At 31.4% G+C, this 17135-nt stretch overlaps 1 protein-coding gene across 1 annotated transcript; it reads left to right on the forward strand.

Moving 5' to 3' along the window:
• The first annotated feature begins 16302 nt into the window (after positions 1 to 16302).
• LOC133313627 (ethylene-responsive transcription factor ERF098-like) lies at positions 16303 to 16757 on the forward strand. Its single transcript, XM_061515025.1, has one exon. The coding sequence runs from the start codon at positions 16308 to 16310 to the stop codon at positions 16755 to 16757; it is 450 nt and encodes a 149-aa protein (XP_061371009.1). The 5' UTR covers positions 16303 to 16307.
• Positions 16758 to 17135: the final 378 nt, after the last annotated feature.

A 17135-nucleotide genomic window follows, 5' to 3' on the forward strand; every position in this document is an offset into this window, starting at 1 on the left:
ATTTTCCTCAAATAAGCTAAACTATTGATCTAATCTGACGTATATTTAAAAAAAATGTCTAACTTAGCTTATTTAAGTCTATCAAACTCTTAATATTTATCAAGAATTAGAAAAAAATAAAATAATATTGTTTTATTAACTAAATTTATATAAATTATTGTTTTATTTTAATTTAATTAAAATAAATAATACAATATATGTCCTTGTTGGTTAAACCTCGTAAAAGTAAGTCTACAGCCTATTTCTTAATAGGTTTTTGTTAAAAAAAAAATCTAAATATGTTATATTTCCACACCAAAAAATATATATTATATTTTACTAAATATATTAGACTTAGCCAGATTTGTCATAAACCTGTAATAGATCACCTCAAATCATGGAAGTCAACTAGTTAGGTCGTGATGAGGGAAAGTAACAAGTATAATGGAGGATCGATAAGATAACTCTCAATTAGTGCAACTATTAAAGAGACTGGAGAAGAGTGAGCTATGATACCAGAAGATTAACTTGGGAGGGGAAAAAAAATGATAAAAGAGAGGCGCAGAGGTGAAGGAGGAAATAATGTGAAGAGTAAGGGTGTGGCCTTTCGCTCGGCTCGTGAAGACCTGAGTTTACATGTCTAAAATTGGTTATTCGCACACAGCTTGAACTTGTATAAAAACTCGTTTAATAAAAAGACTTCATGCTCCAATTCAAAAGCTCGGCCTTAGAGTTTCTCAGGCCGACCTAGTATATATATTTTTATTTTATTTTATATTTTTTATACTACTTGTAATAGCCCTCTCTTTTTCTTCAATCTATTTCATCCAAGTTTATTGGTTAAACAGAGTTTTTGAATGTTTTTGTTTTATATTATGTTGTTTTGATATAACTTGAATTTATATATTCAGTTTGAATAAATTTTTATATCTTATTTGTTTAAAATAGGCTAACAGACTAAACCAGACTTTTATTTTTTTTGTAAATAAGTCAGGCCACAGATCAATAATTATATTTATAACGTGTAACAGACTTGGTCAAGCTAACATATTTAAGCACAGACTTAATCTTTTAAGAACAAAGCTCGGCTCTCGGCTCAGCTCGTTAACACACAGTGAACAGGCTATGATATACCGTCCTTCTCGGATTTGCAATTTTGCATACACGCACTTGGGAATAATCATACACAAAATTTTACAATTCGGGGAGAGTATATTATTTAAAAATATTAAAATCATAACACAAATACAGTTTTGTTTTTTGTTTTTTTGGGTACAGTCAAATACAATTTTTTATAATGCTTTAATTTGAATGCATAAAAATGTTTAAAAAAAGTTGTTTTAAAATAAAACAGTAATTTGTTTCATTTAATTATAAACCAAACAACTTAACAATTAAACCTGATATTATGCATGAATTAATTTGTATCAAAATAATAAGTGAATTAACTTGTTTCGTTTTTTGTTTTTATTGCTTTTAGGCCCTCATCACACAAAAAAGAAAAGAAAAAATCATTTTTACCCGACAAATACTAAGACGTACCAAAATGAGTACAACAACCATTTATATTAACCACGCATTAAGTCAAGGTCAGATTCTTTCATTTGATTCCTTTGCTTCCATTGTTGTCTTGGATGGCAAGACCCCGGAAGTTGGGTTTGATCATTGGCTCCAGGTATTAATACTCTTGTACATGTGGCTGTTGATTTTGCAACAAGACAATTCATGAGTTGGATCTTAGTAGCTGATTTCTGTTGGTCTTGGCGTTCTAGTATTTGGGATGATTATGAGAAGCTGGCTAAAGCACTTCCCACAGGCTTTGTGACGGGCCCATCCTGTAATGGGCCACTAATACGGCCTATCATAATGTCCAGACAAGTCCTACTAGATGAATGTTGATGGGTGACATCTTCTGTTATTTTACTCTCTTTTTTTCTTCTTTCTGGTAAGCTCTGTTATTTTACTTTAGAATATGATAGCTTGAGCTTTGGTGATATTTATTTATTTATATTTGTAATAAGCCTTGATGGTATTTATTTTTGGCATAAGAAATAACTGCTTACAACTTGGGGCATCGGCGAACCTAGTTTTGTGCAAGTGTGTGCAAGTGCAGTCATAAACTCTTATGATTAATATTATTATGAGAAGTGTAGATTGGTTGTTTATTCAATAAACTATGTTGAGAACCCTCATGCCCTGCAAGTGTATAAAATGACAGAGAATAATTTTATCAAACGGAACAAATGACTTAGATCATAACACACATTACGCAAGTACTTTACATAGCTTACCTTTCAAAAAATAATTAATATTAATATTATCAGTACTTAAAAAGACACACTCATAAACAATAAGTTAGAAAAGTTTCATTTCCCCAACAAAATAACATTATTTTTTTAAATGTATTTTCGCACCAAATAAAAAAGGATCAAATCCAAAAGATGGATAAAAAATATTAGCTAATGACCATTGCAACAATATTAGCTACAGATAACTTATTATTAACAAAACAAAGGAACAAAGCTTCAAAGCCGCCACGAAGGCAAAAGACAAGATGAAGGGTTGATTTCTTGTTTATATTATTTTGTTTTTAATGCATTTAAAAAAAAAAAAATTATTTTTCTAGGGGCATTGCCTAACTCTACATTAAGTGTGCAGACATAAATAAAATTTTTTGCGTTTGTCACTGACTTGGGGTTTAGAAAGGGATTCTGGAAGCATGTTCAAAGCATCCTTAGGTTACTACAAACCTACAATCAGGTTGCGACTCATCATTATACCTTTATTTATGGGTCGGAAAGTTTAATAATTCACCTGTAGCAACCAATTTAAAATTAAATAAAGGAGAAGGATTAGACGAATTAATTCAAATTTGCTAAAAAATAAAGCCCAACGAATCAACCTGTTTTATCTCGCTACAAGAAGTTATACAATCAAGGTTGAAAAGTTCACTTAAACAAATGGTTTCAAAAATATAACCCAATTCATTATTTTCACCGCATTAAGGGTTGACGAAGATGGGTTGACGAAGATGGGATATGATACGTTATGATGTTTATGCTTTCTACCAGTTGTTCGAGATTTTTGTGTGTGTTAATATTATTCAAAGCTATTTATTAATCAGTACAAACTAATCTAATATATTAATTTCTCTTTATTTACTTGGGCTTTTCTCCATTTATAATGCAAGACCCATTAATTCATAAGCTAAACAAAAAAAAAATCTAGTCATACCCCATCAGCAAAATTTTGTCTGTGTAGAGTTTCATATCTAAAAAAATTTATATTATCGTTTATTGATGATTTTGTCTTTCAAAAAAAAAAACTTTACAATACCGATACATACAAAAGATATGTTATTTGCACGATAATCATCAAAATTATTTTAGGCTTTTCAAAATATCGAAAATTGATCCAATCCAAACTAAAAAAATTTGGATTGGATCGGATCGGATTTGTAAAAAAATCCAAACCGAATGGATGATTATATAATCAAATCGAAGAGATTGAATCAGATGATTTTTGCTTCCAAAATCGATCCAATCTAGACCGCGAACACTCCTAACATGTATAAAAACTGACAGTCAATTTAAAATTTATTTTTAAAAATTTATTTGATGAAGATATATATTCCTTATTTTGAAATTTTTGTAATTAATTTAAATATTCTAATATGTTTTATTTTAAATAATGAATTCTATTTTTTTTATAATTTAAAATAGGAATAATATATAAATAAGTCAAATGGAAAAAAATCAATATAAAATTATGCAATAAAAAATATTTTTATCTATTTATATTTGTTATCTATTTATATTATGGACTTTATACCTCTGCAGTGACAGCAGAGATTTTGAGATTTTGCTACAGAGACATTCACTAATGAGGCCTAGATTTTTTTGAAATAAAAAAATTAAGGCACATAGTTTGATAAGTCTATGGCAGGAGATTATACTTCTGCAGTAATAGCAGAAGTATAAATCCCTTATATTATATTCTTAGATAATCTGATAGTATAAATCCCTTATATTATATTCTTAGATAATCTGATTAGTTTTAAACATAAGATATGATAATACAATCATATCATATTATCATCTCATATGACTTATCTAGTGTGTATCAAACACAATAATATCTGTGTATATTAAACTCATAGCCTTTCATCTTATCAAGCTCTTTTATTATATTCATCCGCTTATTTATCATCTCCACCAAATCAGGCTTGAATGAATTAAGCTATGCTGATTTTACCAACTACCTATGATAGTGTTTTTTTGTCAAAGCATGAAATCATAATTAATCCCTTACTTTCTTAGTTTTTTTGTTCAACGATTTGTAAACTTTTCAAACAAGTTAGGCATTACAGTTTGCAAAATTAATAATGAGAGAAAAGAGGTAAACAGCTATCGAAATCAAAACTTGCCCCAAAAAATAATAATAAATATTAGATAAAAAAATATGTGTCTCGAAAAACGAAAGCCCAATGCCTAATTTGATTTTAACCACAAAATGCTTTTAGTACGTAAGTAAAATCCTCTCATATAGGGCTTAATTCATTATTTAAACTATACTAGCTCAAGGTCTTTAAAAAGAATAAAAACATGTGTTGAATAACTGGCATCAATTACAATATATAATGTTTTGGATGTGCGAAATATATAGAAAATAAAATAATTACAATAATATATTGATAATTTTTTATGAGGTAGGATTCTTTGACATCGGTGTCAAAATTCAATTTTGACACCTCATCTCAAAGCCGTTAGATCAAAAAAGATCAATGGTGTCACATGCTTGCAAATCAGAGTCATTGATTTTTTTTGATCTAACGGTTCTGAGATGAGGTGTCAAAATTAAAATTTGATACCAGTGTCAAAGGATCCTACCTCTTTTTTTATATTGATAATTTTTTTAAACGGATTTCATTTTAGTATAGATACCTAATTGAATAAGGTAAATTCACACAAGTATTCTTATATAAGTTAAAGATGTCTACTATGCTGGCCTGGATACGATCATGGATAAGGCAAGGGAAGTTCTATTCACTGACTCACCCCTATCGAGAGGGCAACTTTGTGCATATTTACTCGCGAAGGAACCTATAGAGGGAAATTTTTAATATACTACCGCTGCACCCAATTTTGTATACATCTATCCAATAAAAATTAAACACTTAAGCACACACCCTAAAATGTAAAAGACAAAAACACGGTTTAAACACAAATGTTTAATTCTTAATGGCAGTAGTATCTACATCGGTTGCATAGAAGATGTTCTCCCTATAAAGAGAGAAGCTAGCCTGCAGCTTAATGATTAGGTTCCTCGTGAGCCTCGTCACTTGTTTTCTTAAGATCTGTTGGGCCGAGCAGGGAAGTACGTAAGTGAGTTAGGCTGGTTTAGAGGAATTTATGAGTTAATTTATATTAGGTCAGAATTAACTTATTATAAATAGGAGTGTGAATAAGTTAGGTTAGATTAGGCTACGCTTTGATTTAAATAGGTCAGATTTATGTAAAAACATTAGTTTGGCCTGACTTATTAGCCTATGTAAACCCTAAATTACAAGTCTTGTCTGACTTATATTTTAAAAATAAAAGTCTTGGCCTAAGGCTGTTAGCCTGTTTAAGCCTATTAAATATTCAACAATTAAAATAATATTATTTTACTATTCAAAATTATTAAATAATATGATATAGCACAACCTGTAAACTTATAGGCCCGACATGTATAAAATAGCATGTGGCCTGTTTTCTAAATAAGTTTTTAAAAAAGTCTAAACATATTCTATTTCATCATTTGTAATAGGCCAAGCCTGGTCTAATATAAGCTAGGTTGTACGTCCCTGTAGGCTGGCCTAGCCCATTTACGCTCCTAATTACAAAATTGTCAAATAGAATATGTATAGGCTTTTAAAAAACTATTTAGAAAGTAAGCCATAGGCTTTTTTATACATGTTGAGCTTATAAGCTTACAGGTCGGCCTATATCATATTATTTATTTTAATTAAAATAAATAAAATTATTATTTTAATAATTTTGAATAATATTATATAGTAATATTATTTTAGTTATTTTTGAATTATGAAATGTTTAATAGATTTAAATAGGCTAACAGACCTAGGTCAAATTTTTTATTTTTTGAATATAGGTCAGACTAAACTTTGTTACACAAATCTAATCTATTTAAGTGAAAATCTAATCTAACCTAAGCTAACTTATTTACACTCTTACGCCCCCAGACACTTCATCGTTTCCTGTTTTTTATTTTTGTTCTTGGGGCTAGCCCATATATTGTTCTAGAAGGAATAAAAATGACAAATGACGTATATGCATATGCGTATAGCCCATATATTGTAATAATATCTTGGACTGCAAGTCACAAACAGTTGCAGGATTCAAACATTGAAATTCTTACATTCGGATTCAAACTCCATAATTACTTCTCAGTAACATTTTCATTTCTTTTTTATAAGTTATAAAATAGTGCTTTATTTGGGTAGAACGTGATTTAGTCTCGCTCAAAAAAAAAAATAATAATAACGTTGATTTATTATAATATAAAACCCTTTTCTATTACCACTCTAATGCATAATATTATATAATTATAAAATTTTATAAAATAATATTAATTTAATTTTGATGCATTATATTTTAATATACCATTTAATAAGTTTAATTATATTAAAAAAATAAAAATGTGACATTCATCAAAATAGTTATTATATGTAAGTGTAAATTTGTTTTTCACAATTTAATAAAATTAAATTATGTTGGTATATAGTTGAGAGATCAAATTAAAACTCTTTTTTAATAAAATAATATATACATATGGAACGTATGCCTACATCAGGTGAGCAGGTGAGCAATATAGCGTGCAAGGGGAGTGTTTTGGTGGAAAGGGCATAGTACCATTTGGTCAAAAGTCCTAGGGAGGATATCATATTATGTCGGATGGGGTCAATTGCAGAACCTTTTAAAGTTTGAATTGAGTAACCGTTTGTCTCATCATAATTCTCAATTCATTATAATCTCTACTTTTGACAATGATTAAAGATAACTGCCATCAAGAGGAAGACAGAAGCAATAGCCTTCGATTAGTCGGTGGAACAGGAGGAACTCTTACCGTTCTCCTGACCGGTGCTAGGGAAAGCTAATTACATAGTTGAAGAAAAAGAAGAAATGTCTTTTGAAGGGGCGTTTGGTTGAAGAGAAATTTTTATGAATTATAGGAAAATGTGATTAGTAGGAAAATGGTTGGGAAGTGAGTTTGGTAGAAAAATATAAAAAAAGTTGTTTGGTAGAAAACAATTTTACTGGGAAAATTAGGTAATTTTTGTAAAATCTATGTTTGGCTTTTGGTAAAATATAGATGGAAAAAAAATGTAATATTACAAAAATATCCTTGTTTTTAAAAAAAGACGAAACAACCTTGCTGCCCTCTATCCGTAAAAGAGGGTTATCATTTCCCAACGTTCATTTGCAAATCGTGTGTGTTGCCAACGTCCATACGTTAAAAAAAGGACAAAGTCTGTCTTTGGAATTGGTGTGTCGAGTTTTTCCGGTGAGCAACCATCAGAAGCGGGGAACCCATTAAGTGTCTCTTTGATTCTATCTCTGTTTGCGGACAAGATAGTGTTCTATTATTTTAAAGTTTACTCTCTGTTTCAAGTGTGCTTTTGCCTTGATTCACTTTTACTTTGTGGTATTGTGGGGAACCCATTAGTTTGTGGAAGTAGCTCCACTGAAGGTTGCTCTGGATCCACAACCCTCATGCCCGTTTCTTTCTCTCAAGCATCATCGCAAGGTATGTCCAAGGGTACGCTCGTCTTTTGCTTATAATACAATATGACCAAATACATAGATAACCAGAAATACCTCCTCAGCAAAGGTTTTTCTTGGCCGGCTATCTGGCTTCAAAATCATGGACAAACTGGTTTGCTAGCAAAGGAATTTAGGTAGGTAAATTATGAATCTCTCTCAACCAAACATGGGCACCCAATTTTCCCACTTCACATTTCCTTATCAATCTCCTCGAAAACCTCCAACCAAACGCCCCCCTAAGAGAAGAAAGGAAGTCAGGGAATGAGCTGGTGCTATAGCCATAATCGCTTGTTGCATAATAAGTTGTAAAGTTTCGGGATAGTGTTAGTATTGCCACTTTTTCATAAAAATGAAGTGGTGGATGCAGAAATTTTATTGAGAGGGGGCAAAAAATAAAAATATCTCTTTATAAATAAAAGCACTTCAAATACAATACAGATTTAATATACAAAAAATTGAAATAAATCTATTACAGAAATTAAGATCACTTCACTTTACTCTTACTCCACATGCTTTCCTATTGTTAAACCTATCTACAATAAAAACAGATCCAGAAAATATTTAAATAAATTATAAATAAATAAATAAATTTAAAAAAATGTATGTGGAAATGCATTGTACCTAAATGATGCTTGGACAAGCTGTTGAATCCAGTAAAATTATTCAAATATAATCATCAAGATATATTGTAGAACAACACTCCAGCAAGCTAACCAACATTGAAAAGTAAACACTTTTAGATCTCAGAGTCCAAAATTTAAGAAAATACAGACTAAACAAAATACACAAATAGTTCAATAAATGAAGCATTTGAAAATTTGAAATATTACAAGTCCCTAATAAATATGTTGTTATGCTCTATTGTATTTCACCTTGAGTTTTGATTTATTTTTTAAAATTTATTGGTTCATCCATTTTTGAATTTTTTTTTAATTTATTTGTCAAACACAATTTATTCTTTCAGTTTGAAAAGTAATCCTTAATGAAACATTAAAAAACATTAATGCACCGAACGTCGGTATAAAAAAATGTTAATCAATGGAAAATAATGAGTCGAAACATAACATTCAAAACATGGAGATGATATGAATGAATTTCGAAACAAAATAATCGAATAATAGCAGCATTGTTAATTTCATAAAAAAATAAAGATAGTGAGATACCTGAGCTGAGAAGATTTGTTGAAATTGATAGAGACAAGGGTTTTTCATGGGTATGCAGATGAGGCCATGATTGAGTGTAGTGTGATATCCTATGGTGTCATGGATAGTGATACTGTTGTCACTTTTTGATAAATTATTTTCCTAATTGCCACGTGTTCAAAACAATTTTCTAAAGTGTCATGCGGCCAAAAGTGTTTCAACCCATAGCACTTTTGGATTGCCCACATGTTCCAAAAGTGTCAGCTTATTTGAGGCCACCAAACGTGCTGCGAGCCATAGCACTTTTAATGGTCAAAGTCTCTGACATAAAGTGGGACATGTGACAAGCCCCTCCAAAAGTGTTACGGGTCATAGCATGAACAATTATAATTGCAATCTATTTTTGAATTGTTATACAGATTTGAATAAGTATAACCTGCACTAAGATGTAGAATCCAACTCTGTTACAAAGTGATATAACTCCTCATACCAAATTAGGCTTTACAATAGCTTGCAAGTTAGGCCTCTCTATTATATTACTAAAGTTTTAAACACTTATAATTAGTGTAAATGGCCCTTTAATGTTTCCAAATTACGAACTCGAACTCTTCTAATGGGTACGTTAATTGAAGTTTGAGGACAATTCAAAAATAGATCACAGATTATATACTTTGAACTCTTCGTGCTATGACCCGTAGTACTTTGGGGGGCTAGCTGCAGGCTGAAGATATAGACCAAAAGTTCTATGACTCGCGTCGCTATTGGTGGGGGCTTGCAACGTATCCCTCTTTATGTCAGAGCAAGCTGGCATTTTGACCACTAAAAGTGCTATAGCCTGCAATATGTTTGGTGGCCTCAAACATCATGACACGTGGGCAAACCAAAAATGTTATGGGTTGTAGCACTTTTGGTCATCTGGCACTTTGAAAAATTATTTTGAACGCGTGGCAATTAGAAATATAATTTGTGAAAAAATGACTGTACAGTCACTATCACTAAATCTTCAATGGCTGAATCCGTTGTTCAAATAGTATTTGCTTGGGATTATATGGAGAAATACATAATGACCTTTAAAAATGGATTTCTATTTTTATTCTAACGAATGAGTTTTACTTCCTAACCACCCCCAAAATATGGTATCTTTCAAGGGATAAGATATTCTACCTACCATTTTTTCTACCTACCACTATCTAATACCGTTAGATCAGAATCTCAAGAAGATAGAAAAATATAAATGTTAGTTAAGATTCTGATCTAATGGTATTTTAGTATGGTAGGCAAAGGTAGACAGAAAAATAGGTAAGTAGAATAACCTATCCCATCTTTCAAACATTTTACGAAAAATTTAAAAATCCGGTTTTATTTTAAATCATTTATACATTTATTTTTTTAATTATTTACCCCATATTTTTTTATACCTAAATACATAATTAACACAGTTAGAAACTAAATATCTATTTTACCTTTTTAGAAAAAGAAAATTGATTGAGAACAAAAAAAATAAAAGAAAAAATAAGACCAAATATAATAAAAAATTACAACATTTATAGAAAAGACTAAAAATAATAAAATGAAAAATGTCTAAATAAAAAAGAATAAAATAGACCGAGAAGACAAAAAAAAGATCAAATATGTTGGAAGCTTACAACAGAAATATAAAAGATTAAAAGTAAAAAAATAAGTAAAAATATTCTCAATAAAAAATAAAATAGACTAACGACAAAAAAATAGAAGAAAAATAAGAACATATATATAAATAAAAAAAGAGAAAATAGATTGAGGACCAAAAAATAGAAAAAAAATTAAATATGTTAGAAATTTACAACACTGATTTTTTTTCTATGTCTTATTTTTTCTTCCATATTTTATGTTGGTTCAATGATTGCATCTTTGATCTATCATAGGAAAATTCTGCTTGAGGTAACATCAAGTCATATTGCCCCCTGATTATCTCTAGTTAAATTTATACAAAAGCTAAATTGTTATCTCCATAAAGTAGAAGGTTGCTATGTTTGTCATGCCCAAGTTTGTTGACAAACTAAGGATTTCTTGAATCAACGATCATTCCCTATATATCTTTGGATAGAACTTCAGCTTTGTCAGAGATATTAAAATGTGAATGTTGCAATCCAATATCATCTATCTTCATTTTAAAGTTTGCATCCACCATGGAAGTAAGCAACTCATTCTTGCAATTCCCTTTCTTTATTATAATGTTTGCAAACCTTTTCTCCACTAGTGCACTTAGTATGAAAGATGTTATGCTTAAGCCATAGTTCTTCTTCTACTACAACAACATTTAAAGCTTTATGGACAATTAGGGACTCACTGAAATCGTTATAAAATATTTCTTCCTCGTTTGGATTCTCATCATCTTGCTCCATATCATACTTATCATAGACAAGAAACTTGTCATAAACCGGAGCATCAACCATTGGATTCTCATCATCGTACTCTCCGTCGGATTCCTTATAGATATAGACCTCGTCATAGAGTGGAGCCTCAACAAATGGATATTCATTGTTCTGTTCTTTATTTGATTCATAATAATTAGAGACCTTAGCATAGACTGTAGCTTCAATAAGCATCATAATATGCTGATTTGGACAATCCGTAGCAAAATGCCCAATCCCCCCACACTTGTAGCACATCTTGGCTATGGATCTTCCTATAGTATATTTGCTACAACTCCGTCCTTTCTTAAAACAAGTTTGGAAATCACTTCCTTTAATTCCACTGGTGTCGGAGTCGGATTAACAATCATTACTGACTTAGAAAACTGACTCTAAAATTTGAGATATTCTCCTTTCTTTTACATTGTCCTTCTACCTTTAAAGCCAATCTACAATATCATTATAACCCTAATATTGATACAACTGAACAACATCAGAAATCTCAATTCATAACTATCTCAAATATCGAGAAATCATTTGTTCATCTTCTTTAGCCACATCACAACACATCCTCGGGAAGTCAAACTCACTGGTATATTGTTCGGCCATTAAATCAACATGCTTTAGGTGTGATATTCGATAAATGCTTCCTCCTTTTAACAATTAGGAAGAAACATCTTTCATAGCAACTTTTTCATCTTGTCCCAACTTTTGATCTTCGACTTCCATTCTCTAGTTCACTGCTTCTTAACGTGTTCTCACCAAATAGAGGTGTGCTTCTTCAGTTTGATAGCAACCAATTTGATATTTTGGTCTTCTGTTAAGTCTTTGATGTCAAAGACCTTTTGGACGGTATGAAACCAGTCGTGAACTCATTTGGATAAGTGCCCTCCCCCCCTCAAATTCCAGGATCCCAATCTTCATCCCAATATTTAAAAAAAGATTGATTGACAAACTGACTATGTCTTTTTCGCTCATGGATCCAGAATGGAATTTTGTTACTGATCTTTTAGACTTCCTTCTTTCATTTGACTCGTTCAACTATTTTAAGGCAAGCAGTTGTTCGAGCTCTTGAATTCGTCTATCTTTTTTTGTCATTGCATCGTCCCACACGTCGAATTGTGGTTGTTCGTCATCGCTATTGAGGGTGTTACCATGTCCTCTACCGTTGCCGCCTCGACCTCACTGTCCATGACCTTGACCTCACCCACTGTTGTTATGTTCATCCATTTATATGACAACCAGAGCTCTGATTACCAAATAATGTTGAAGTAGTAACACATTGGCTAAACATAAAGGAAGAACAGACACAAGAATTACGAAAAATACTATTTCTCTTTTTTGAATTTTTTTAACCAAAAACAATCAAATAACAATAGGGTTCTCCAAACCTTAAATAGAAAAACAAAATAAAATAAAAATAAAATCAAACATAATGAAAAGGAATCATGCATAATCAAAGGAAAATCAAAGAAATAACGGAAATATAAAATAACAGACAATCACTAAAGTTCCCTAAACTATGGAATAAGCCTAAAAAGCCCAAAATGACACATGCACTCATGCATGAATATTTCTAAGCCATTAAGTGCATCAATTTATATATACCTTAAAATTAATATATGTAAAACACGCAGTGATGAAGAAAATATATAATAAAATGTAGTGTTCTCCATTCAAATTTTTTTGCAAGTAATATTTATAGATAATATATGTTTGATACGAAATGAGTAGACTGATGGTTAAGGTTCACTTTGATATGGGTGGACTGATTTGTTGCTTGTGGTTGCTCCTCTATATGTTGTGAGGAACAAAAAGATTGACCTACACAAACTTCGATATTTGTGTTAATATAGGTGGCAAAGTGGGAAGCATGCCCTGCCCCGCATTAACCTTCTTACAAACGAGTCAGCCTGCCTCACCCGCTTTTGATAGGAGGTTGAGAAACTCAGTTCGCCCTATCCCGCCCCGCCAACCCGCCTATGTGTTGAGATTTTCTTGATAGATTTAAAAAATTATTATTATTTGTACAAACTTACTTCTACCAAATATCAGGAATATTAGTCATAGTAAAATACCATTGTTGACAACATTGTTCACTTGAAAATCCACAATAGCTGCACTTTATGGCTACATTTTTTTTCAATGATTTCATGAATAAATATGATAATTCTAATAAATAAAAGATTTGACAGCTGATTTGGCAAAAAAACAAACAAAAAAGATTAACTCGTGAGGTAAAGTTAGGTTAGGTTACGTGTAAAGTAAAAAAAAAAAGGGGTTGGCGGGCTAACATGGGCGAACTTAGCGGGCTGCCGGCCGTCCCGTCCGCTTGTATTCATATAGATAATTATGGAGAATACTCTATAGCACATGTAATTGAGCACATGATTACTACATGCGAAGGTAATGTGAATCACAGGAAACAAGTACATGGTTAGACAAATAGTGGAAGGTTTCGTCTATTATGAGAGAATTAAAGAAATATTATGATACAACTGTTTCATCCTATGGTGGGTGTGAGCCGTGTAAAGGGCCTAAACCACCAATTTAGAACATTATGTAAAATAAATATATAATATGAATTGTTCAAGAATATATATAATAAGGCTTAGATTTTTATATTATCGCTTATAAATGAATATATAAATGGGGTAAACATTTTTATAACCACTATAGATAAGGCTATCTACAACTACTGTTTATAACTATGTACTATCGGTAGTACATAATTATAGTCACTTTTCAGAACTTGTTTGCTAACGTGGAGAGAAAAAAAAGCAACTTTAATGTTATAACTATGTACTATCCGTAATATATAATTATATAGGGTAGCTGTAGATAATCTTATCTAAAATGGCTGTAGAAATATTTTTTTCTTTATAAATATAAATATGAAAGTACTATGTATAAGTATGAATGGTTAAGCTTGGTGATTCTATCCATGCAAAATATTGAAGCAGCTAGCTTCATCAAATAATTGTTGGAAAAAATAACACTAATTTTTCTTTCCCGGAACCTTTTATGAATGATTTAACACAAGATAAATTGATTTGCCAATAATAATTGTATAAGAATCAAACTCAAAGCAACACAAAATAAATTTAATGTGAAAAATTCCCTCAATGTAAGTATTATTAACTACGGGACTGATTTTGGAGTCCACCCAATTATTACTATAAACTAAAGTGAGATTACAAATTGTCCCAAATAGCAACAATGAATACATGTACAACTCAAACACAAGTTGTATCAACGAAGTAAGAGATAGTTACAAAAACAAGGTTCCGTTTGAAATTCTTTTCTACAACCAAATTACTCCAATAAAAAATCCTTGATCAGATTAGAGACCTATAAAAATGGAAAGCATTAATCAAATTTGACCAAGATTCAACAACTAATCAAAGAGATATTCATATTTGAATCTCACTGCTCAAGATAGAACATGATTACTAATATCCTCTGTTCTCCATTTAACAAAACCCTCATGCATGGAAGCTCTAATTCAAAATCTGAATATGGTCAAACTATAGAAAATCAATGAGATAATTTCTATCAAAATTCGAGTTTGGTCCAACCGTGCATTTGAGAAATATTTATCCCCCATTGCTGTTGCTTGCTACAAAATTATACGAAAAAAGGGGTCTAATATCGGAATTTTTTCTCTCACTTAAAATCTCCAATCAAAGAATCAACCTTTTAGAATTAAGGTCAATAAGTCTTAAACATGCTTCTCCTTTTGAGATATCAAAGAAGGATGAAAACTGCTTCTCCTCTTGCATTTTTTCTACTCTGCTTTCACTCCATTTTAGCAACATGGCTTCTCTCACTCTATACACGAGGGAACCCTAGTATTCCTCATCGGGCTGGACGTACTCTTCAGGCGTATTAAGTGAATAAAGGCGCAACAAGACTATCAAAACAGGCAAAAATTTGACACAAAGATTTATACTTGATTGTGCATTTGACTTGTCTCAATAAATGAGGATAATATAGATATGAACTTGTATGCAAGTTGGAGTCAATAATCAAACTGGTATTGAGATCAATTTTTTTTTTAAATCATTAAATCTATTATTTAATCCCTATGATATGTAAACTTTTAGCATAGTTTGTATAATTTGTGGATTCTCGTCAAGCTGTGGGAGCATAAAGTTGTCTCCACATCCCATCAGATAAACCTTCATAAAAAGTGCTTGTGAATAAAAACAGAATTCCGGTGTCGCTAATGGATGGAACTGTATAGCGTCGGAAAATCTATGATTCTGCTCGCAATGGAATACGTACGAAATAAGATTTTTCGTACGTACATATTGATGAGAAAGATTTGAACCCAATTCACATATTTATTAGATATGATATATAAAATTATTCATGTATTTTTATGTAATTAATAATTTAAATTTTCAATATAATTGCTTTATGATGTCAAATTTTTATGGTCTAGAGTTCAGTACGTATTTGTTATCTTATTTTTTAAAATAAAAATTAAATTTTAGTACAAAATTGAATAAAAATTCATGTATAGTCCACACACTTTAAACCTAAATAACATTATAAGATAGATGAAGATGACCTTTAAATAAACTTAAAAGACTCCTCTTTGATGAAATGTATTAAAGATGTAATATAAAATTATTTATATATCTTTCATTCAAAAGTTTAAACTTACATGTCTAGGAATAGTTTGCTCCAGTTTCATGGCAAAACATAGACATAGTCGAAGAATCGAATTTATACACTTCTGTTTCGAAAGGGAACCTTCCGGGAAACAAATCTTGGTCAATGTACGTTCCTAGATTGAGATAGAGAAAGAATAATATTTTCCTTAGATTTGACACATTTTCACCCAGAGACTATTTATATAAGCATATAGGCAATGACGAAATTAACCGTACAAAATCAGGAGGAAATAAAAGGGTAGGTCAAATATTGAAAAAACCAAGTTTATTAGCAAACACAAGAAGACCATGGAGGACCACCAGAAGGGGAAGCATGGCAAGGAGGAGAAGGCAAGGGAAGAGGTTCGGTACCGCGGCGTCAGGCGGCGGCCGTGGGGGAAGTATGCGTCGGAGATAAGAGATCCATCAAAGCAAGGGACAAGGGTGTGGTTGGGGACATTTGATACTGCTGAAGAAGCAGCTCGAGCTTATGATCGAGCAGCCTTTAACATGAGGGGTCATCTTGCAATTCTCAATTTCCCTAGTGAGTACTATTCTCAAATAAGGGGCTCACCACCATATCCACCTCATTTAGCATCATCATCGTCATCATCATCATCATCATCACCATCATCCTATGGAAGTTCTTCTGGTGCACGACAGAATCATCATGTTATCGAGATCGAGTGTTTGGATGATAAGGTGTTGGAGGATCTTCTTGAGTCAGAGGAGCACAAGAAGAAAAAGAACGGAGATTGAGTACTGAATCATTCCTTTTTTGCTCTTTTCCTTTTCTGTCTCCTTAAGTACTGTTAATAACTGAATCTCTCTTCAGATCTAAAAACAATCAAAATCATCCTTCATTACCAGTGTTTATCGAAGTTCCTGTCTGTGAATGAAAATAATTATAATAAACTCTAGTATTTATGTACATAGTGCCTTTGAGTTCAGCTTGATTTGGGAAATTTGGACTTTTGCCCTATTCTGTGTGCTATCTATTACTCCTAACTACTGTAGAGGATGATAATTATATGGTTTTATCTCTGAAAGCGCATTGCACTAGCATTTTGTACGCTAATGAATTGCATCGGTTATATACTCAGATGAATAAGAATAGAGACACGGGGAAGAAAAAAG

The sequence above is a fragment of the Gastrolobium bilobum genome, unplaced genomic scaffold (assembly GCF_033153095.1).
Source record: "Gastrolobium bilobum isolate Gb01-03AN ecotype WA unplaced genomic scaffold, APGP_CSIRO_Gbil_v1 utg33260, whole genome shotgun sequence".
NCBI lineage: Eukaryota > Viridiplantae > Streptophyta > Magnoliopsida > Fabales > Fabaceae > Gastrolobium > Gastrolobium bilobum.

Coding starts and splice junctions, on each gene's coding strand:
- LOC133313627 (XM_061515025.1), top strand. CDS start 16,308: ATGGAGGACCACCAGAAGGGGAAGCATGGCAAGGAGGAGAAGGCAAGG.